At 47.7% G+C, this 24558-nt stretch overlaps 1 protein-coding gene across 1 annotated transcript in view; it reads left to right on the forward strand.

Annotated features, from left to right (window-relative positions):
• LOC128872133 (iroquois-class homeodomain protein IRX-6-like) overlaps positions 1-23834 on the forward strand; it is a 44339-nt gene extending 20505 nt beyond the window's left edge. The window contains exons 2-5 of the mRNA XM_054114524.1: positions 2563-3057; positions 6767-6879; positions 19824-20128; positions 20675-23834. Of these exons, the coding sequence (XP_053970499.1) occupies positions 2563-3057; positions 6767-6879; positions 19824-20128; positions 20675-21582 (1821 nt within the window). The 3' untranslated portion in view covers positions 21583-23834. The remainder of the gene's footprint in view (positions 1-2562; positions 3058-6766; positions 6880-19823; positions 20129-20674) is intronic.
• The last annotated feature ends 724 nt before the right edge of the window (positions 23835-24558 follow it).

Consider the following 24558-nt stretch of genomic DNA (forward strand, 5'->3'; position numbering starts at 1 on the left):
GGATGCGGGACGGATTGATGGTTGGGAGACTCGCACGACCCTGTGGGGACGATCGTCGGGGGTTTGTTTAGGCCCCGGGGGCGCGAAAGCCACTCAACCCGCTAATCTATTTAGCCGTGCTGTTTGATATGGAATTAATGAGGACCCCCTGGTATTATGTACGGGCCTGATTTTCGGTTTACCTTCTTTGTGAAGGGGGGAGAGGATGCCTCGACTCGGCAGTTGCTCTGCCTTTTCAGGCTGCTGGAAAGTCCGGGGGTCGCGTTTGGGTGTGGTTCTTTCGCAGCTGCCATGCGTTGGCAGCGATTATCGGGATCGATCGGTGCTACAGAGGCGTTTATTGTTTCGCTGATCGGAAACAATCGAGTCGCTGGCATAGATTAAGCGTAGGTTACGTGTAAGTTAAATGCGAGTTATTCAATCTTTGCCCGAGACATATCCACCCGGCGAGAGCTAATCACGTTGAAATGTAAATTGCACGGGTAAATATTAGACAACCATCTTATCGTACGATCGTAGGAAAATTGCCATGGCGTCTTTCGATATGTACCGCGATCGAACATTCGACATCGGTTCTTCAAACGATACTGCGACGCCTTCAAACATCTTCCTCGATGCTACCTATGAGTAGCATGGTTCTCAAACACCTATGAATGACTCTCGGCTAATTTTGTCGCCATCAGAGTCGACAAATTCTACAAACGATCGACTCTAGCGTGTCGCCATGACCAGCCAAGTCGACGACTCGCTTGATGCAGCGTAATAGAAACTTTGGAGCCTGTCTCAGCTGGCCATGCAATCGGGACGGCGTAAACGCGGCGGGATACGAGAGATCGAGTGACGATTAAAACATCAGATCTGGTTGAAGGGATGCGAGCGCGATGTCGTCAGCGAATTCTCGACGTGTCGCTGGTGGCCTCCTCGTGAGCAAACTTTGGCTATGTTAATGGGACCGCTTGTGTGTACCCAGCGCGGTCGACTGAGACGTTAACGCGTGTTACACGGCTGCCTGGCTAATGTCTGCAAACGCAAAAACACCATCGACGAGTTTTCCGATTTTGTAATCGCCCGACGACGCGACCGAGGGTGTGCGACGCGTGTCGAACACGCAAGCGGCTGAATTCGAAGAGCACTCGATTTTTTAACAAATACGATAGTCGGATATCGTGTAGAAGCTCGTAGCGATGTGTTGGACGAGCAATGCTCCCTCTTGATATGTAAAAATGATTAAAAGGCCTCTGAGAATATTTACATTCAGAAAATGAAAGATTTCTGATAAAGAAAATTTCATCGCGCCGTCTAATCAGGATTGTTTTGAAAATTTTGTTAATTATTCTTTTCTGGAAGATAGCACTTTGTTCTAATTTGATCTCAGCCCAGTTACGCCACTGTCAGCGACACGACCCACCGCGTTCGGAGCTGTCTCTCCACGCGAACACGATGTCGAACATAAATCGGGGACTGGACTAAACGGGTCGAGAGGGTGAGGTAAATATTAAGTCTGCGATGAACTAAAAAAATTATGGAGACTGTAGTTACCGTGTAACGGGAGAAGGTAAAGAGGGAGAGAGTGGATGACCTGGAACATAAGCGTACCCGCGCTCAGGGTTGTTTGCTCAGGGTCCCGTAGTCGCTGGCAGTTTCAAGCAAACAGTGTTGATGTAAGCCTCTATTTAAAATAATTTCGTTGAACGTCGCGACATCTTGCTTTCAACGGTGCACCAGCGTTAACCTCCCTCTCTAACGTGCATTTTATACCGATGTTATGTAAAGGGAATACGAAATGTATCCTGCTTAGACCAGAGACGAACAAAACCGTACAACTGTTACTCCGTGTAACACCAGCGCCATTTTGTCGATATAGTACAACGTGATTTTTAAACTGAGAGCCTTTGAGGTAGCGGTGAATCTTTTGTTCGAGCTTACCTTCGAGTTAATAGTGCGATGCTTATGAAACAATCAATGATCACCATTCATCGCGCTGACGCTTTAAGATTGCCTAGGCGCTGCAATGGATCGTAATTAAGTGTCCAATTAAGGCAGCTTCATCGACTATGAATTGTGCCAGGCCCTGTTTGGAGTACAGGGTGTCTATACATTTGCGCACCCCTTGGAAAACTTGATTCATCATTGCATTATTTACGATTAAATTTAATCCTTTAACCGTGCTCATCTACTTTTCCCTGTACCTTATACTAAGATTCGTGGGAGTACATTTCTAACGAACATCGTGGTCGATCAATGACTCATGTGCCACGGGACGTATTAAAGTATTACAATGGACACCGTTTATGCGGCGCATTAAATTAACGACTCTTAATCATCTTGGTGTATATTATGCTACACTGTGCCGTGAATGTTTGAGATTATTTTATAAGCTTGTTTCCTTTAGCTAGTGCCGCGAGGCAAAGAAGATCAAATCGTGCTCATTAATTACTTTCTATCCACACGATTGAGGTGCGTTCCTCTCTGTCATACTCCAAGCGTACATCGTATTCCGATGATTTGCAAGTCACATTTAGATCTTGGCTCCCAATAACGTGAATGAAATGATTGTTCCAGTGTCCTGTGACAGTGAGCTCGTCGTTGGCGTCGTCCTCGGCCTCGCCGGTATCCGGTGCAATCCTGAGCGCAAGCGGTTCGTCGCTGGTGAGCGTAGCAGGCACGACCACGAATCATCCCCTGGGCGTAGCTGCCGGTCTGTCGAACGCGAGGATGGCGGTGACCAGCGCGGTGGTTCGGCCGCCAGGCAGCCCGACCACCTCGGTCAGTCCGTCCCAAGGACACCCGCCGCCGACGACCGGCGGCCCGGCGCCGACCGGAAGGTGTTGCGACACCGGAAGACCGATCTTCACGGACCCGTTGACGGGCCAAACGGTATGCTCCTGCCAGTACGAGCTGCTCGGCGGTTATCAGCGACTTGGAGCCCTCCCGACGGCCGCCCTCTCCATGTACAGCGCGCCGTATGCGGCTGCGGCCGCGGCTGCCGCCTCCGAGGGCATGGCCGCGTACTTCCCGAGCCTGGGTGCCGAGCAAGCACCCTTCTACACGCCTACGGTAAGTCTTCTTTCATTTTTGCAATTTAAACGGATGGTTGGGTTTAAACAACGCAAGCAAAGATACGTTTCTGGGGGTGAAATTAAGTTGCATTGGAATCTGCTGCTTTATCGAAACGAACTCGGTGCCGAGGATTAGAAATGTTACTTTGAAACATTTCCAACTTTCAAGATAGGATGTCAGGATCACCTAAAAATATTTAAATTCTTTATGTTTTTAAGAAATTACATTCATACAGTACATAGCTAATTTCGATTCATATAGTAGCCGCGATTTTCTCACCTCTTCTTATTACCCACGCTCTCTAATTGGCGATAAAAACGGCACGTTTATTAACTAAAGAGAAAACGAACATGTAATTCATTTCGCTGCACGCTCGACGGGCATCGTTTTAAGATAAAGGACCGTGGATCCCATAAAATTTCTGATTTTGCATCACACTCCAAGCAACGAGACGATAACGCGCATAATAACACTCGCGAGGTAGCTAGTCCCAACGACTGCGATACAGATAATTCGAACGGAGAATTGATTTCCCAAATTAATGGCGCGGAGAACCGCGCGGCACGTGCATTATTTCCCAACTAAGCTCTCTATCTACCGGATCTTCGCAGTATTCCTGCCGATTCGCTGTGCTGTGTTTAATTATGCTATCACGGCTCGCGCGAGCGTTACCGCCTAATAAACGTCAACGCAGTGCGCTGCAATGGCACACTGTACGTTCGTGCGCTAGGTGTTTCACTCGTTCCTCGGGCAGTCTTAAAAGCTACTTTTACTGCATTCGCGAGGACTCGAAGAGGTATCGCTTTCGCTCCATTACCGCTTCTGTCGCGATAAATTTCGGTGATAGACAAATGCCTGCTATTCAACCAGGGTTCTAGTTGTATTGCCATTCCCATTACATTGGTCACCATCTTATCCCAGTTTCAGCTTAATAGATAGTTTATCGGATAGATAATCTTAGGAAGATTTGATTGTTGTACGTATTAGTCCAGTCTTGCGCATACAGTCAGTCCCATAGATATTCGTACCTTCTATGTCTATTAAAGAAATCTGTATAAATTAAATGATAGGTTTGCTATTTTCAAATAAATATTTCATTGTTAATACATACAAGTGTAAAGTTCATTCATCTGGATATTTATAATGAAACATTTGTTTGAAAATATCAAACCTATCATTTAATTTAGACAGATTTCTTTAACTTCTTCAGGGACGATTTTTTGTTATTATCAAATTTTTGTCCTTTTTATTATGAAGAGATCATTGACGATATCACGTTTACATTATTTACATCAATTTTTAACTTCTTAGCCCACTAGCCCCCTTCTAACTCGGGTACCTCGGGATCGTTAAGCCCGTACCGTAGCGTACCCGCATGCTACAACCCCTGAGAATCCATCCCATCCCTCCAACATCACTTTCTTCCAAACATGTTTCGATCTTGGTATTTTTACCTCTTCCCACAAATATTCACAACGTCGTGCAAGTTAAAATGGCAAATTTGTTCACCTGACCTTATCGAAGGTGTCGCTGTCTAAGACAACCGCATCCTTAGCAAACGTCCGTTTTTAAATAATAGAATCTCCTTTCAACGCGAAGGAAAGGAAATCAATTTGGAAGGCCCCCTCGAGATGCCTCGCGGAATCGGCCGGTTATCTTGCGTCGCCGCGATAAGAGGGCGATCGTCGATTGCCCAACGCGTTGTTCTAAGCAGATATCAAGCTCGTCGAGTTCGAGTATTGCCCATCTTCGGATCCCTGGCCTCGATGAAATTCGCGGTGCTTCTTGGAGCGCATGCGCGATGCATTATACAATAATCGAGATGTTATCGCGGCTGAAGGTCCAGGTTGGTGATGTTCGCGTGTATTCGTTCAAACGGGAGAGGTTATCGGACCACACACAAAGCGCATACACGAAGAAAATAGCCGCGAAGCGTAAATTTATGAATCCGTCCCGCGGTAACAGTGGGACACTGTCGTGTTCGAGCCGTCGCCGAGACTCGCCTGTTATCGTCGCTCTTTATGATCGAGCTTAAGGGACGAGCGTATAGCCTCGTAACGAGGCAGCAGATTGCACAGGTTGTCCCCGCTGGTGGAGTACCTCCGTAGGTATTCGCGTAGAATGTCGTTAAGTATCGTTTTTAGTGGCAACGTTTACGCTCGACCCCCCACGATTTCCGCCACGTCGCTCCCGAAATATCGATTCCTCATTTTTGCCCATTTCCGTTCGCGGTTATGGAATTGTTCCACGTCGAAGCGAACGCTCTTTGCGTTGTCTATGAAGTCGTTGCGTGAAAAATAATAATACACTAACATTTCTTTGTCGTCATTTTGCATGTAATAGAATTTAAAACGTTAAACGTTTTTGCGAAGATTTATTTTAGCCTTTTTCCACCGAAGAGGGCCGAGAGTCGTTCGTTCGATTACACCGCGAACACGGCGGTAACGTCGAGCGGCAATTTTCCCTAGTGTTCCCGAACGCTTTACATTTTTCCGGAGAATTTTATTCCGCGCATTACTCAACTCCGCCATCGAGGTAAATCCGTGAACTCTCCCTCGAACGATCACCGCGCAACGTCCACTATTTTCGACTGCTAATTACAGTCGGGTGACGATGACTACGCGATTCGAATACGGTGTATAATTAATGCCATTAATGCAAGACTAATGCATATAGAAGAGGCGAGAGAGAACGATACGAGGTAACGAGTATGGGACGGGCTGATTCTATGGTTCTATTATTCTACCGGTTGATGGAAGTTTAAACGCCGCTCGTACGGAGACGGGGTTACGGGTTAGAGAAACAAACAAGACCAGGCACACGTTGATTCCAATTATTATTATCGCCGCTTTTCCAGCTATTTTTCTCATTACCGGCGATGAATTAAAGATCCAGCCAGGCGAAACGACGTCAATTAATCGCCACATCCTTCGAAAAATGGTTTTTTTCCGGCGATCGATCGCTGCGAGCGCGCCGATCGCGGTGGTTTGCTTATCGACGACACGTAACGTTAATTAAAAACAAATTTCAAACTCGATTCTTGCTGCTGGGGAAAACGATAAAGTTGCTCTTTTGGAGATGATGAAATAATTTTGTGGTATGGTCGAGGACGACCTTTTACGTTGAAAATGATCGTGGAATCCATTATTTTCGATAAATATAAACTATTTACTAGCAGGACTTAAGTGCTCGAAGTCGGACTCGAGCAACCTCGTGTATTCGAGCACATATTAATGTGTATGCTTTGCTACTTCACTTTCGTATAATAATACGTTATTAACGCTAAACTGTTCTGTAACAATCTATAAAAGAATAACAAAGTAATGCTTGCAGACCAGTAAAATATTCATAGCGTATAAGCACTGAAAATTTAAAAGCAACGTTGAAACGTGCTCAATCTGTCTTCGCCTTTTTTATTTAATTTCGACGAGAGCCATAAAATTGGAGAATGTCGCGAATTCATCGAGCAACCATTTTGATGTTTGTTTGTTTGTTTTTTTTTTTTTTTTTTTTTTTTTTATAGCGATTGCAGTCGCACGAGAGTTATGCGATTTCATTCGTTTTTTAAAGACCTCGCGACTAATCTAACATCGTGGAATTCCTGCCTTTCTTGTATGCGCCGCGCTAATTGCCCGCGCAACGCGCTGTCGTGTTATTAAGAAGTATAATTGACGAGTGTAATTAACAAACATAATCTCGATTGCAGGCTGCTGGCCTTGATCTGAAGGAAAATCTCGGGGCTGGAGCCGCCGCAGCGTGGCCTTATCCATCCGTGTACCATCCTTACGACGCCGCTTTCGCCAGCTATCCCTTCAATGGGTGAGTTTTCAAAATATTTTTCCGATTCGTCGCGACACAGGAATCGCGAGTTTAAGAAAACGAGAAGCTGAGTACAGTTTCGATTTTAGACCTCTAAGAATTTCTGAAGGTATCAACGTTTTCCAAGGAACCAAAGAATTGTGAAGAATCAACTGATACGACATCTAAAAAATAAGATGGCCTTCATACCATCTCGAAAATTTGTTCCACGGAAACTATCTTCCTCGGGTGTGATCTATATGCCCAATAGCTAGCTTCCTTCCCATTTTTGCTTCGTCACAGCGAGAAGCGCCAATCGAACGTTCGATGGATTAGTCATCGCGATGTGACATCGCGCGGAAAGTTTTTCTCGTCGGTTTTGTAAATTATCTCTCGCCTCCACGACACACGCGCCGAATCTACGCTCCTGTTTTCACGTACGTAAGCCTTCATGGCGGCAATAACGGGGAACGGGTCCCCTTTTACTTACTCTCTGTTCTCGATCGGTCGTGGTCGATGTGCCCGCGCGCCACACGGCCTGATAACGCGCGCGAGAAACACATAAACATTCCAATAAATTAGCGCTCCGTTGACCCGGGACTGTCGCCTTGGGTGTTTTTACTCTCGCGCAACGCGCTAGAATCGGTCAACGCGTGTCACGATGCGATCGGTGAAAGGTCTCTCCCGTTTTGATAAATCGGAATCGTATATCGGCCGCGGTCGAGATTAGAAATTCGGAGCATCGCCATCGCCTAGGAAGGTGGGATCAAAGTCACGCTAATTAGTCATCATATCCGCGTCACTGGACTTTTCAATTTTTACACGCTTCATTTTTTTCGTCTTCTCGATCGTGAACGTGTCAGAGCCGATTCGTGAACGAGTTATCGACGATATGTTGAACGATATGAACAGAGACTGGGAATACGGAAAAAGTTGCATAAAGAAGCCTGCAGACCGAAGAATCAAGGCTATCGAAGGCACATGTGGCCGAATCTTTGAGCTCATGTGCCTTCGGTATGTTTACTGAATAAGTGATTATCGATACGCTAAAAATATTATTACGAGTGAAATCATGGCGCGAAAGAAAAAAGTTTTCACCAGTAACCTTGGATACTATTACAAATCTGATTGGGTGTAAGCATGTGGGTTTCGCCATTGGAGAGCTGTTTAGAATGCAATTGTGCGATACCGTTCGTGTCACAGGATCGAAATGTGTATATGTACAACTCTAAATGTGCCGACAGGCCGCTATTTACATTAACGAGTTGTTGTATCGTAATAACAACTTGGGGACATGGTTATAGAGATATGACTCGAGGTCTCTGTTTTCGTACGCTGTCATTTTCGTATTCTACTTCCTTAAAAGCGAAATTCCGTAACTAAAATTACAGAACATTTGTTTTAAAGTTCTACTCTTCGATGAATCATATATTATGAAAATAAAATATAAGGCGACATCTCTCGAACACTTTCTTTAAATTAATTCCTTTTGAAATTAAGGAACAGGTGATTTAATCTACAGCCTTATTAGATACTCCTAGATCAAAATTTCTTTAAGCAAACTCGTAGAATTTCCTCTACGAAATTTACAGGGATTAATTACAATTAGGTTTCTATAATGAATACGTAATGCAAGGGTCAAAATTAGTGTTGCAATCTGCGGAAATCAGAGCATTAAAAACCTCACAATTTCCCACGTTTGCGACTTGGATTACCCTACGCGATTCGTCACGACAGCCCGCAACCGATTGCACAAATCCAAATAGCTACTTTCTCAGGAAACGCGATACCCGCGGCTGCAAATGAACCCCGTAATCTCCGTGCTCGAATTTCGTAAACACAGTACCACGATCTCTACTCGAAGAAATCGCTCTCGGTATATACAAAGTGTACACTTGACGTATACGTTTTCCTTCTGACAAGCATAATTAATCTGGGGACGATAAAGTGACCGTGGCAACGTATCGGCAATTCCCATCACTTTTTTTTTTAAGTAATTCTGATGGTAATTGTATTTCTGATGGCTTTCGTTCAAAAACAGTTCAGGGTGAAGAAGCACGAATAAATGTTTCGTTAAGTAAGAAAAAATATGCGATGATATTAATGTATTTGTTATGAAGAAGAATATAAAATGAAAGTTTCATGAGCAGGTTACATGTATCGGCAGCTTGATTACGACGTCTGTCGTCAAGTAATGATACATGGACGGTTTAGTCACTGGCATGTCTCTCTTTAGGAAAAGCAAAATTAAGTGTAAATGTTAGAAGATCAACGTAAGATAAAGTGTAAAAAAGGAGTAAAATAAGCCAGACCTAACATTCGTTATCTGGTCCGACGAAACACGGGCCGTGGTCACGTATCCAGTCGACCTGGTGGTCGGCAAACGTCGACGTCGTCGGTCACCTCGTGGAATCTACGGTGCCGCGTGACGCACTTCCGGCGGAGACTGCTTCGTATGCAAGGAAGCGATCGGGTACTACAGCTTGCTTAGCATCCATTCGGTCTAGTCGCTTCGCGCACCGGGTCTTCCTTTACGGAGACCTACCGCCGGTCCAAACCGGAACTGCGACGGCAACAATTACCGGAAGATCGGGGATGCACCTGCCAGTGTCACAACAAAGAGCGGGGGTAGATAGTTCATTCTATCAAAGTACTGTGAACCGTCACTGTGAACCTGTGAACATCGACATATGCTCATAGCGTGGATTGGTTGGTACGGAGCTAGCAAATTCCAATTTCGTATTTATTTATTAATTTTTAGACGAGCAAACTGCATATTTTTCAATCAGTTTTATATAGCAAGAATCAATTTTCATCATCGATCAGTCTGTAAGATAGTGAAGTGTAAAAACCATACTCGAATTACCCGAACATCGAGCACATCAATTACCAATAATTGTTGCACAGAAGCTTCATAAATCATGTTTCCCACGCGATTAATGCATACGATTTCTTTTTCGCTAACGATCGTCGCGTGGACTCTATAATTAATTAGCCGTTTACTCTAATTTTGCTGGGAATGAATATCAGACGAGTCAGGTGGGTTCATGGGTAACGGTAAACTGTTACAATTCAAACTCTAGGAGGCTCTCTTGTTCCTGCGCATATCTAAATTACTCGCAATTTATTTTCATTGTCGTTTCCCTTTTTAACTACACAGTCAGTTTGAAATGGCCTCGGCCGTTACACATGGTGTCTTATCGTTGTACCCATAAAGGTGACAATTAACATCTTTAACGTGAAATGGTTACCAAGTGTATACTCAGGTAAAGCTATCAGTTTCCATAATTCACATTGTCATAGACTGTGAAAACCATTGTGGTTGTCGAGGGGTATTAAACAACAATTCACAGGTCGAGGCAGGGTATCCATTCGTTCAGGAATATCGCGAGTAACTTTCAACACCGTGTATTATTTTGAAAGTACAGTATGAATTTAAAAAAAGAAAAAAAGCGTGGTCTATTCCAACCTTCCGAATACGATCATCAAAATGTAAGGATGCGATTGTAAGCTGTTGGAAAATGTAATCGATGAGAAAATCACTTTTGCATCGGCAACGAGAAGTGAAGACAGGGAGCAAGATCTCGATACTAGAAGTGAATATTTTCCCGGAAATAAAATAAACTTCTTAATTCTGTTTGAGTCAGTGGGATACTCTGATCAGAAATTGGAGATGGCCACCTTTGCGCCGGTGTATTCAAATGTATTCCAAAGTAACGTTATTCCGAGCGACGAATGTACGAGTCGTAGCTGGTATCACGATGCTAATGAAACCGCGACGTGTTGTCAGACGCGAGGAACATAACATTTACACGATAAGCGACGTTCTTTCGTCCCTTTCGCGAATCATTTGCACACGCGACTATTTGTCGCGGTCGACCGATACGTTATCGAAGCTTTTTTCTCCGCGAATAATAAAACCTACGGCACGAGAATCGTTCCTCCGTGTCGCACGAGATACGAGAACTTTTTCAACGTTGCGAGAGAATTTTATTCGAATTTTACATCAGGATTGTTAGAAGCTACATAGACGAGTATCTATACGAGTAACTATGCATACTCGAGCTTATCTAGAATTCGAGCAGTGTCTGGGGAAAATTAGTGTGATCAAGATCAGAAGGAAGAACGAATTTCGTGGTCATTTCCATATTGGGTCTCGTGGACATTTACGCTCTCTGGTCGTAAATTATGATACGGTTTCTTCTACGCGTGGGACATCGGTACCATTGATCTTTCGAACAAATTCTGTGCATATAGGAATGCAAGAAAATATGAAATTTCGTATAGCGAACTTTCAACATGAAGCACTGGTACGATTACAATTGTGCATTCATGTGTATGTTTGTCTTTGCGTTGCTTCATACTTCAGAGTTAGTTTAACAAAATAATCAGACACTTCACTTACAACACATGCATGGTCTTTCCAAATTTGTCCAAACTGCACCAATTTTATTAACCTTCCAATCTCCAAACCAGCAATACCAACGCTGCCAGTTATTATTTTCGATGAATACCTCGCGTCTACACTCCTGAGCCGGCCTCGCAGCTCCTGGAAAAGCGGATGAACGGAAGCCGAGAGATAGATCCGATAGCGGCGTGGAAAATCGACTATAGGTGTGTGCCAAGGATCCGAGAGCATTATGCTCGAGCGTGCGTGGCGGTCGCTTAACATAAGCATACAAAAAGCCAATAATGCAGAGTTGGCATGCACGGCCGCGAGGTCTCGGGATCGTGCGGGTTAACGGTCTCGTCTTTCCGGCGGATTGGCCCTGCTTCCGGGGACATATAGGGTAAACAATAAGAAACAACCGGCCCTGGGTGTATCGGAGTCACTCGTTGTACGAACACAGGCCTCTTACGTGGGCTCGCGATGTGTCCGGCAACGTTTCCTCCGCGATCGTCCGACACGTATTATTAAGTGTGTCCGTACAACGACCGATGTGTCGGCACGCGCTCCGAGATCCGAGCTCGTTTAAGGACGTCACGTCCATCCGCGAATCTTAATAGCGATCGTCGATCCGTCTACTCAACGACGCACCTGCGTGTCACTTTTGCATCGCCACGATCAATGGGCTTGCTAGGTTTATATCGAGTTGAATTACGCTGATTCAAGAGAACTCGAATCGGTCTAAAATACAGCCTCTTTGAGAATTAATCCTTTGGCCTACGATTTACTGTAGCATCGTGCGTGCCGTAATCAAGTATAAAAATTCCTTGTGTCCTTTCATACGACGTACCTGACTCGTGTTTTTTTATCTTCGATTCAAATTCCGTACCACGAATCAATCTCACATGTTGTTATAGGTTAAAGGGTTAATTCTAACTAGAAAGTGCATTTCCCGCGCAGTGTCAAGTTACCCGGGATGCGAATTATTGCTTCGCGGGGGCCTCTTTTTGCCGCGACAGAAATTGGCTCTCAATCGAATTGATTTCCGCCGATAGCTGTATCTTTTTTTCCCCCGGTGAATTCGATAAGATTAAACATATTTTTTCTTTGTTTGTACAGAATGTCCCTTCAGTACACGGTTGTGAAATGATAGTCGTGTACTTTTGAGGGGGCGGAGAAAAGTTACTAGCTGGGTTATTGTGTCTATTATTTACCAACCCGTGGAACGATACGTCGGTGATCCTATCGTAGGCCATTTAGCGTTGCCAACAGGCGGTGTACGTCCCGACGATAAGATCGCTTATTTGATTTACGCTTCGAGTGCGCTGCCAACCCCTTCCGAAAGCCCACGCCAAATATTTGCTGTCTTCGAATGGAATGGAATCATATCGAATCACGGAACGTCCGATTCATCTGACGAGATTGTCGATCGACGTACACGAGATCTGGAAGATAAGAAAGTGTTTATTTGCGAGGTTATAGTCGTAGGGGCGGATCTTGGCGTTAAAGTGATTCCTCTTTAAGTAGCAATTACGTTGCAAATTAATACAAAGTGTTTGGCTTGCGTTTCGCACGATTTATTCACCGATTAGTAGGGCTTATTAGCTATCTGTAGCATCTGAATCCAAATGAGAATAAATATCTAACAGCGATAGAAAAATTCACATCTTTACGAATCACTGTATCGCTTTATCGATCTCCGAGAGTCAACAAAGGTAACAAACTCATTCCCCACGAATAACGTTCCCTGGAGGACTCGTTCGCTCGTCAAACTTGGAATCGCCCCTACCCTCCGTCTTTCTCTCTCGATCCGGCGCAAACTGGGAATATCCAGGGCTAATGAGTCGGGCTCCAGCAACGTTCTGCTTCACGGATGTGTCACGTCCCGGCGATGATGTACGGCCATTTAATGACCCGGTTTTCGTCCTGCTGGGGTGCTTTTTGCCCGCGTGTGCGGCAAGGGTTGCGGAGGGACGCGCCGGCTGAGTGAAAAGCCAGAGATACGCGTTTTTCGTTAGTCGGAGGCATGCTGGGGAAAGAGCACTAATTTTAATGGAATTGGTATGGGGTGGGAAGCATGTAGGTACTTTTAGTCGATGATTTCCTCGGTAGACTTCAGTGGAATTATTTTCCTTAGGTTTCCAAATTATATGAAGGTATATAGATATCGAATCAAAGAATTTGGATAAAGAAAACCTTCCGTTGGATTTTAATTACTTAAACTATTTTTCTCAAATGTTAATGGCCTAACATTGACGTTTGCAGTTTTCATGGCACACCTACCATTGCATACCAAAACCGCAATCGACGTCAACCACTACCGACTTTCCCTCTTCCCTGGCTTCTCGGACATGCGGATGACAGCAGATCTTCGAGCGCGCCTCCTCGGTCTCGCGCTTTTCCCATTAGCCTTAATGGAGGCAGATTAGTCCTGTCGGGTGCGCGCAAAGATTTAATGACTCGGCCGCGCCCCTCGTCTTTCGATACTCGCTCTTGCATCGTGGTTAGGCCAGCGCCGAACGCTTTTACGGATAACGCGTGTCGAAAAGGTCACACCACGTGCACGGATTCTGGGACAGGAAGGAAAAAATTGTCACGTGGCTCGCGTGATTTATCGCTGAATCATTTAACGTACTTTGCGTACTGACGAGCCGTGGACCTCGGGTTGAGCATTAACTTCTCATTGGTAAAACTGCTCAGTTCAATTGCACAGATTTTTCTCGTACGAACCTAGAGAACATGTACATTTATATCATTTAAATCATGTCTCTGGATACTGTAAATAGCATTGAAAAAAGTATCCTCGTGAGAACTTTGGAGTAGTTTGTGTACACGCCAATGACAATGTGTGCGAGGTGAAGTACGTTTCAATCTATTTGAAATAGTCCGGGAGATTTTTACGAAATTTTATTTATTTCTATCTCGTATTCGCTATCAACGTTTCTTTGCAAACGGCGCTCACCCCCATGACGCTTACGAGCATTTCGCCACGATTCCTTTCAAGCATCCACTGCGACGAGTCCGCCGACAGTTTTCCAACGGGCTTCCTCCGCAACAATGCATCGCAGACACGGGTCTCGGTACACGTTCTTTATCGAGCGATAAAGGTTCCTCGTATGACGCATTGTGAGGACGGAATAATGACAAGTGTAACTCCAGGAACGATACACGTGCACGCCGGTATAGATCTCGCGCTCTATCATTCGGGTTTTGTAAATTTTCACGAGTCAGCCATAACAACGGGCCGGGAGTAATCTCTGTTAACGATAATTCAGCGGTGGTTGACTTTAATCGCGGACCACTGGGGCCGGTGTGTCTCTAGAATCTAGAGTCTAGATAAATTTAAACGATCGTATGACAAAGTAGCGTGCCGTGTATCATTTTATATTGTATAAACTTCGTTACATACCCTCGATGGTGGGGCGACTGAGAGAGGGCGAGAGATTGTATAATCTCTGCTCGGGTCGAGGAACAGACGAGTCTCTTTGTGTGGGTGCGCGTACGAATTGTGTACCCGACGGTGTTCACCTCCGGCGAAAGTTCTCGCACACGTGAGCAGGGATACGCTTAACACACGCTCAACAGGAAGTTTACGATCGATCTGTCACGTTGCGACCAACTGGTAATAAAGTTGCGATGTGGAACAACCGACTGTCACCGCGCTCGCGAAACTTACTCGCGACGCGTCGCGCGTCTTTTCCAAGAGCTTAATGCGACATACGTACACGCTGCACGATTCCAATATAAACTCTCTGGCCCTTTTCGACCCTGTGCAGTTATGCAGTAGATGACGATGGGGTAGACCTAGGTATCTTCGCGTCTAGAGATTTTACTAGATAGAACTCTGAATTGAACAAGGAAAAACGCCTGGCCCTTTTTTCACATCGACCACCGAGTACTTTGTCTACATATGTTGAAGAGCGTCGATCCTCCAAACAAATTTCTAATTGTAAGTAGAACCAAGTAGTTGAAATTTTCAGCTATATTTTAACCGCGTTACTCAAACGAATGGCTATTCGAATGGAGCTCGAAGCTCGGTTGAATCGTTCTGGGCGATCATTTTCTACACGTTCTAGCGAAACATTTGGCTAAGCAGATCGTATTGGTCGCGGATCGAATATACCTGAGGATCGACGACTCGTGGCTGCGCAGCGAGACAAGCGGAGGAGGACGGGCTGATGACAGAGACCACAGAAGGCTGGCGTGGCTTCGCGGTTGATTAAACTGAAACGCGACCACGAGACAGGAACCTCCACACGTACGGACACGTGTGCCAGATCGTGTGCGTGCACATGTATCTAGAAGGGGAAGATGGCGACGTCAACGAAAATGGCTGCACCTTTGAGTTGATAAAAGCGCGCGAAGCCCGCAACCCTACCTGGAAAGGTGTGCGCCCGGCGACGGAGGGAGAAAGAGCCGCGTCAGCCGACGAAAGAACGAGCGAGAGGGTAGAAAGAAGTCGGATATCACCCCTAGTTACGAGTGGTAACGAGGGGCGGAGTCGCGCGAGCCGCACACCTGCCTCGTTTCGAGCTGGCCATGGTCACTCACCCCCGTTTTTATCCCCCTTAAAGGCTACGCCTTGACAAACGTGTTTATGTTAACCGCCGTGCGAGAGAGGGTCGCGAGAAATGGCCGTTTCGGTGGACGTTTATGGTTGATCGCCTCTGGTGCTCGGGGGATGGTTGTGTATCTTCTTGCCAATGGACACGAAACAGGAGAACTTCGCTACGCGTAAATTGGGATGATTTAAAGCCGCTTCCTTAAACGTGTACGACGGTGTCGAGTGATAGGTCTCCAATCACCTTCAAAGGGTAGAACTCAGGTGTTTTCCAATTAATGAAACAACTATCGTTCGTAAGAAATCAATCACCGACGAATGGTTGAAGCAGTGGCACGACATTCGGAAAATTCCAATCCGAACCCAAATTTGTTTCCGATTCTCCGTCCATACATAAAGAGATAAATATATTTCAGCGAAGATTGGCTCGGCAAAATACAAATGGAAGAGCGAAACAGTCAAAATAAAGTCATCTTGACGTCCAGCAGCGTCGGCTCGAGTTCGAGGGCTGCCCCTGCGAGGGTTGCCAACGGGGAACAAAGGCAACGACGAAGCGAGAACTGGAGGACGGTCCGATTAGCAATCGCTATGGAAACAATCGGCTGATGCGATTAGCTCTCTCGCGCGAGAGGAAAGAGGCTGATCGCAGGCGTTGCGCGAGCGCGTAGCTGCGTATATACGCGTATATAATACGATTTGTATATAGATAACGCGACAGGTCTATATTCGAGCGGCTCGGGGACCGTACAGCCGGGGTATTTAAAGCCTGTCGACGATCGCGATGCTCCGGTGCGGTGGCTGCAGCGATACCGATGAGAGAGCCTGAGCGAGAGATGGATCGGGAGAAGCGTGCAGAAGCGACGCTTCAACGGGGGGAAAGAGACCGAAAAACGCCACGCAGGGGTATAAAGAAGACAGAGAAACCCCGTCGGGGTTGTGGGAGGGTAGGAGGGAGACAGGTGGACGCAGAAGAGGCAGAGAGATATAGGGACTCGACACGCGGCGGCGGGTGGCAGGGAGACGAAATCGGGTAGAAAGCAGCAGTTCCCGCTCTCGGGGGCGGCTGGCTGTTATCATGAGAAACAAGCTTCCACTCTGATTTTTTAATCCGATCCGCGCACCTCCTCCCCCTGCCACCAGCTGAATTTTAAAATAACTGCAGAACGCCATTTGCTCCTCGCAAACAGACCGGGGTTAAGCCATCCTCTCCTCTCGCCCTCGGCTCTTTCCTGTCTTCCTGTTCCTCTCTGTTTCGCCCAGCGCGCACACAGGTCCATCTAGGCTTCCTCCTTCTATCCTCTCTCCACACCCTTGCCGTATCTCGGCTCTTTCGCTCTTTGCCCGCGTACACCGACTCAGCTTTCAGCCCTCGACTCTGGATGGATGGGATAGGAGAGTCCTGGCGCGAGTGCGTGTGGCTGCGTGGCACGCGGACAGCGATTCCTTCAAACGTTGAAACAATTGTGCGCAGTATTTTATAATGTATCGTTATCTTGAACTCGATGGCGACGCACTCTCCCGCGTGCAATGTTTACAAGATCAGTGGGAAATATTCATTTCTCGAATGGCCTGCAATCATCGCTTCAATTTATGGAATGATTTATCTCGATAACGATGCGTTAGGTTGTAAGGACTTTTCGATTCGTACGAAGAATTGCTCCTGAAAAAGGATTCCACGTTCCGCGTACTTAATTAACGCAATGTTGAGCGGTCACGAGTCGTGATTGCACTTGCATTATTTATTTCAATTTATGAAACCCAGAGCAATATAAAATATTTCAAAGCTTTTTTAAGAATAGAATATACTTTTCTCGGTATTTGGGTTTATATCGCTCGGTACCTTATATGACATTCAATTACGAAATAATAGCCGGTGTCATGAAGTCGCTTCTGTGTAAAACTGCCGGTCAACAATGCGTTAAAATATGTGCCCAAGGGTGTAATTTTTGCCAGAGCAAATTCGAGATAGTACTCGCGCAAGTTTCCTAGGAGCGACTCTGGGAGCGTGGACACCGTGTGCGCAGAAGGAAAGAGCAGGACTGGAGAATGTGTGAACCGCTGCGTGTACATCCTCGACGGGTGGAAGCGGCTGTGATGCCAAATTGAAATGTTTAGCGCCTCGTTTCAGCCCGCTACGAATCCCGCGCGTGCAGACCAGGGTGGGTGGAAGCGAGAGGGGGATAGCCGCGAATGGAACAACCGCCACCGGAAAGATAGAGGGCGGAAAGAAGACAGAAGAGCCCGGGAGATACCGCGTGTAGGCCTGCCCCGGGGAAGGGTAGATAAGTGACAGTTTTATTAATTTCCCATCTCCACGACCATCCCCCTCGTTCCGCCGCCAACCCTGGGAACGTCACTCGCGCGTCCACACACGCCCTCCCTCTTTGTCTTCCCTCTTTTTCTCTGGTTCTGTTGGGACGAAAGAGGGTGAAAATAAAGCTCAATAATGGCGGCTCCCCGTGACGGCGGGCAGGAGTCTCGTAGCCGACAAAGGTGCGCTTCCGAGTTGACTCCGAGGGGATTTGGATCAGCGATATCTCGTCGTTCAGGATGTTGCTCGCTGCCTTCGTGACGGAGGGGTGACTTTCGGGATCCTTCTATTGAGAGATTATTCCGGAACCGCGATTTTTATACGGTGGAAATCGCCGCCGGGCGTGGTCCATACGGTAGCGTTCGTTTGAATGGGAAAGTTTCGTCTTGGTGTCACGAGAAAATGATCATCCATTGTTTCTCCAACTCGAAACCAATGAAACTTAACTAAATTAGGTCCTATTATTCTTGTAATATTTTCTCGTAGCTGTCCTATCGTGTTTTCCGATGAATTTTTTCCAACTAAAACGGATCCGCGAGACCCTTGAACGCCGTGGATTCACTTCGTCACCCGTATCGACGTCTCGGAAGTATTTTCCGCCGCGGTTCTTGCGGATAAATTCCGTCCACTTGTTTCTTCCGAGTTTGACGTTCGCGGTGACTCGCGTCGGAGAGGAAAAAGAGAATCGAGCACTCCGAGAATCGTGGAAAGACCGCTACGAGGAGGACGCGGAGTCGAGTGGAGGTGGAACAAGGAAAAAAGTAGGAAAGGGAAGCGAGAGGGAGGCCGGGCATCTCCCAGCCGTTCGCCTGACGGTGGAAAATTTAATTTCGATCCCGTCGATTCAGCAGTTATACCGAAGTTTAATCTTTGATAAGGGTTAGTCTTTTAGTAATGGGATCCCAGGGAGTCGGTCCCTCCGGTCCGACTGGGTGAGGCGAGGAGGGGAGGGAATCCACGCTGGCACTCGACTCCTTTCCACTCCACTCCTTCAGGCCAGAATGGAAGGAAGGAGCTTAAACCGTTAGATAGAGATCTGCTCTCGGGATGAAAGTAGTAGCTACCCGCTTATATCGTTCCTCTAACCGAGCAGGACTCGGACTTTTCTACCGAGCCAGGGGGAAGGCGTAACGAGCCTCACGATTGGATAAGTTTCCCGACACGAGGTTCCACCGGAGACTTTGCCATCTTCTTCCTCCCTTACCGCACTCCGCCCCGATCGCGGTGTCTTCTCTTATCCAGTTTGCTCCTATAACGTATCGCGACCTGTGTACGTCTCCGACCGTCCTATATCCGGGTCACGTGCATCCTACGACGATGAGAACGACCAACGGCGAAGGACTTAATAAAAGAATGCTTCTACCGAGCGGTCCATTAAAGACTTCGATTCGTGCTATCTAGCCCGCAATGAACTCGAGGTCCTAGGATCTTTAGAGGAATTCGAAGTCCGTTTCTTTTATTTACGCACCGCTAAGAATGAAGTATTTTTCAAAATATTAATAACTTTACCTCGTATGCTTTGAGATTAGAAAAAGGTAAGTGTCACGACGGATTATCCCTGTGGCTGACAGCGTCAGTCCAATACACGAATCGAATAACTCGACTTCGAATCGTTTCAAAGGTCAGGTCTAGAAAGGAGATCGACCATCCGAGCTAGAGTTAGGGCGACATTGTTGTTTAACGGGCACCCGCTCTATTTGTTCCAGTTATGGCATGGACCTCAACGGCGCGAGACGAAAGAACGCAACGCGCGAGACAACGAGTACCCTGAAGGCTTGGCTAAACGAGCACAAGAAGAACCCGTACCCGACCAAGGGCGAGAAGATCATGCTGGCTATCATCACGAAGATGACTTTGACGCAGGTGTCGACGTGGTTCGCGAACGCGCGCAGACGTCTAAAGAAAGAGAACAAGATGACGTGGGAGCCGAGGAACAGGGTAGAGGACGAGGACAACAACAACGAGGACGACGACAGCGGAAGAAAGAGCGTGGACGAGAAGGATCGGCTAGGTGAGGATTACTCGACAAAGGATACGTAACCCCTGAACACTTTTCTAAAAGCGCCGGGGACCCTCGAACATTATTGATTTTATAGTCGACAGGGGTAATATAGCGGGGTCGTAAAAACAGTGGGGGGCTAAGACGGTAGCGCAGTTAAATGTCCAGAGCTACGATCACAGGGATGAATTCTATATACTTTCCTGGACACTATGTACCACATTAGGATTCCGAGTGTCTCTTCGTGCCTCGAGAAACACGTTTGGCAGTTTGTAAACTTAAAGCTGAGCGCTATCAATTTTCAGAAGCGCGCGCATAGGCGTACTCTGAAGTCACCTTGCCTTATTCGTAGCTCGATCCGTAAGTGGAAAGACTAATTTCTTCGATTTTATCGACGCATCTACTTCTATTACTTCGCCGCAATTATCACCTGCACATATTTTCCGTAAAGGTATTTTAAATGCCCCACTAAATTCTATCCGCGATGCGTAACTAATGCGTCTCTAACGAAATCTCCCATTTTCATCCCCTAAAATCAGATTCCATTCCCTGTTACAGATTCCAAGGACTCCGGTACTGGTTCGAGCGAGGATGGGGAGCGACCCACGCACCGAATGGACCTTCTCCACGGCACCAGCGGCGGATCCGCCGGTGTGCAAGGCAGAACCGAGAGCGAATGGAGCGAGTCGCGCGCGGACAGCGGTCCCGACAGCCCCGAGTGTCTCTACGATCAGAGAGAGCCCAGGCATCCGTTGCAGCTCCAGCATCCCGCGTATCTGTCGTCATCTCACGGTCGACTCTTGCGTCACCCGTCCCCGGAGAGCACGCCTCCCAGTAGTCATCATCTTCCGGCGAGCACCAGCGCGCCGTCCACGGTCAGCGGCGTCACCACGAAACCACGGATTTGGTCGTTGGCCGACATGGCGAGCAAGGACGGCGAACAGCAAAGTCCGAATCCGACGACGATGTCGGGCCTCTCGTCGCCCTACAGCGGAAGCAGCGGCGGCGGCGGCGGGGGCGGCGGCGGTGGAAAGCTGGTGAGCCCTCTGGCGAGCCGTCTGCCGCCCCATCATCCCCTGCACCCGGCGATGCACACGGGAACGCAGTTCGTGCGACCGCATCCGGACTTCTACCGGAACCTCTACGGCGCCTCTCATCTGGGATCCGGCGACATGTCCTTGCTGGAGACCTATTCGAGGACTCTGGGTGGTCTCAGCGGCGTAATGCCGCCGTCCACCGCCCCCAGCATACTGACCTCCTCCGCTTCGACCGTGGCCAGCGGCAACGTGAAACATATCTCGATAACCGGGGGTGGCGGTGGACGCGCCGCTCTCGTGACGATCGCGTCCTCGGGCCTGTCCCCGTCTTCCTCGTCGACAGCCTCCTCGGGTGGCTCCGACCAGTCGCCCCATCCGAGCGGCAGTCTGCCACCGACGCAGGAGCTCAAGTCCCCCGGGCGAGTGTGATTCCCCGGTGAACCCGTGGACTGATTTAACTGACTCGATCTGAACCGAGCTGACGGATCGCCGTCGCGCGGAGTCAGTCGCGCGCGGCGCTGTTGTGTGGTGTGGATGACAATAATAAGAGACTACGATCTTGTAATTAGTGTACAGTAACTGACCGAAGAACGACGGAACGAGATATACTGCGCCCCCCCCCCCCCCCGGTCCTCGACATCCCCTCGATCTCTGTCCCCTTTCCATTCCTAGTCTCTCTATCTCTTTATCGTCCTTCGGGCTCCCCTCGTTTATCCTTTCTAGGTCCTCGGCCCTCCGACACAAACTCCCGCATCCTCCGGTCTCTCGTCCTCCTTCACGTCGGTTCTCTCCTTTGCCCTCGACGAAAAGCAAACAAGGAAACGAAATGGAGAAAACGAAATCGTAGGCCCCCTCCCGTTTATCTCCGTAGGCAGCAGCAGCAGCAGCTATCGCGGTTTAAATGAAAACTATCCTAGGCGTCGACTCGACAGTCATAATATACATAAAGTACTATATATATAAATACACGGTAATAATAATAATTATTTATGCGTTTGTAAATAGTAGAGAGGGCCCAGTAGAGAGCGTCCGGCCAGTGTATGTATTGTATGTAGAGTAGGTACGATATTATTATTATAATATTTGAGATCATAATTCATACTAACGACGGCGATGACGACGATGATTATTATTATTATGATTACGATTATTATTATTATTATATTATTATTATTGTTATTGCAATGTTTACAATATTATCGATTCGCGTCGACTCGGTCGATCATGACGAGGTATGGATCGTTGAATCGCTGCAACGGATTACGGGCGACGGACGGAACGCGCCTGAATCCGCGCGAATGTCTCGGTTTCTCCGTTCGTAAGTATTATTTATTTATTGTTCGACGCTCGAGGACGCGAACGACGACACCTTCGAGGGCCTCCCAATTTTTCCTCCTCGGTCGTCTTCTCTGCTGGTCTCTAGGCCGCGGAGATTTCGTCGAACGCGCTCCGCTCCGCCCGTAATCCGCCAGAACTTAGAAATCGCGTTGCGCCCCGCTGCCGCGAGAAGCTTTCCCGTCCTCGCGACCCAACGGGCATAGAAACACAAAGACGTACTACACTAAACTCGGTCCCCAGGTAGTTTGGACAAGGCGCGACACCTGCAGGGCGCAGCGACTGTCAACATATCATGTCATGTCGAGAGTGAACGATCGCCATCACCTTTTAGTCATTCGTGTCCAAAATTTCACGCGAGCTCGCCGATGCCACATTGGCAGATGGCTTGCAGACTGTGTCCTTTCGCAATAAACGAATCATTATAAAAAAAAAAAACAACAGAAAATCTGGCAGGCTTCGTCATTCTTTCCCTGCCTATCCGTCCTGGAGCTTGATCGATGGCTCCCGGGGAGTCGATCGGTGAGAAACTATCGAGGGATCTTTGGGCGACGAAACAGGGTGAGTACGCTTGGACGAGACACTGGGAGGGTCTTTATTCGAGTGGAAGGTTTGTTGAAAACTGAATCTCGAAGAATAAGATATCTATTTCTGAGAAATCTGGCTGCGATGTGGCGACGACGATGTCTTCTGATAAGGTGCCCTACCGAAACAATAAAAATTCCAGCACACCTTTAGAGCCTCGAGCAAAAACGGACGTACCAGCGTGTAACGTTCCCTCGAACGGATTCTGCTCGTTTAACGACTGGAACCGTCCTCGCGGACGAGCACCGCGTATCATTATGCCGTTGTCCGCCTAATCGTGGAGCATGCATCCCGACGACGGAGACAATACGCGCCAGGGTTCCTCCTGGCAACGCATGGGACAGTCGGCCGGCAGCCGGCGACGGCAGATGAATATGAAACGTCCCCGTTCTCGGAACCGACCGCAAGATGTACTTATAAAAATGCAAAGCGACCGACTTCTGGGTGGTTGCGGGACAAGCTTGGTTATTAGTAAACATTTAAATCGACAATCGCTATAGGTATACGGACAGCGGGGAATGCCGTTGCGCGTCTCTGTTCCCTTCTTTCGGGCCCCTCTCTCCCCTGTTCCCTGGTTCTGTCGTCGTCCCGCGGCCGTGTCCGATCGGTAGTCCCTCTCGTTCCTGCTCTCGCACGGCAGCCGAGAGAAACGGAGGAGAACGAACGCACAGGCCAGATCGGTCGTGGTGGAGGAAACAAGAAATCAAGCCGCGGGACCACCCGCCACGGCCTTGGGGGCACCGAGCCGCGGATCTCAAGGAGGTCCATCCCGTCTTCATGAATCAACTCGTTCCTGAATCGGCATAAACCTTCAAAGGGTTGTGGGGGTCCTTCCTCCTCGGGCAGCTCGCTAGATCCCGCAGAGTTATGCGGACACCCGCGTCCCTTTTCGTTTGGCTCCTTCTTGCAATGCGGAGACCGAGGCTCGCGCGGGCCCTGCCACGGAACACGGGCCCTCGCCTGTCTAGGAAAAATGCTCGAAGGGTGATGGAACGCTTCCGTTTACGTTTCAATTTCGATTCAGTCGAGATCTGTCCGCCCTGATCGCTGGATCTGCGATTCGAATGGCCTCCCGAGGCATCGACTTGATGAGGTCTCTGAATCAGGGGAACCTGCAGCGGTTTATGGTTATGTCCTGAAAAGGCATTTTGACTTTGGTGTGTATCTGTCTGTATCATATTGACAGAAAGTTTCGGTGATGCCTTGATTCGTGTAAATTGATTCGAGTTCGAGGACCTGATGAGTTTAAACGTTCTATTACCTGACAATTGACACGCAAAGGGTAATTTCGAGGATATTCTTAACGCGCACACGCGGAGCAATAACGTCCTGAACCTAAACGAAATTAGCCTGTAGCATTATCCTCCTTTCGGGGGTGGGGGCGAGGATAAGTCTAATTTTAGAATTACAAAAATGTACTCAGGCTCGCCGTTAGTGCCGCGAACGGCATTTAAATTGCCGGGTAAACCCGTTTTATGCCGCCAT

This window comes from Hylaeus volcanicus, chromosome 2 (assembly GCF_026283585.1).
Source record: "Hylaeus volcanicus isolate JK05 chromosome 2, UHH_iyHylVolc1.0_haploid, whole genome shotgun sequence".
Classification (NCBI taxonomy): Eukaryota; Metazoa; Arthropoda; class Insecta; order Hymenoptera; family Colletidae; genus Hylaeus; species Hylaeus volcanicus.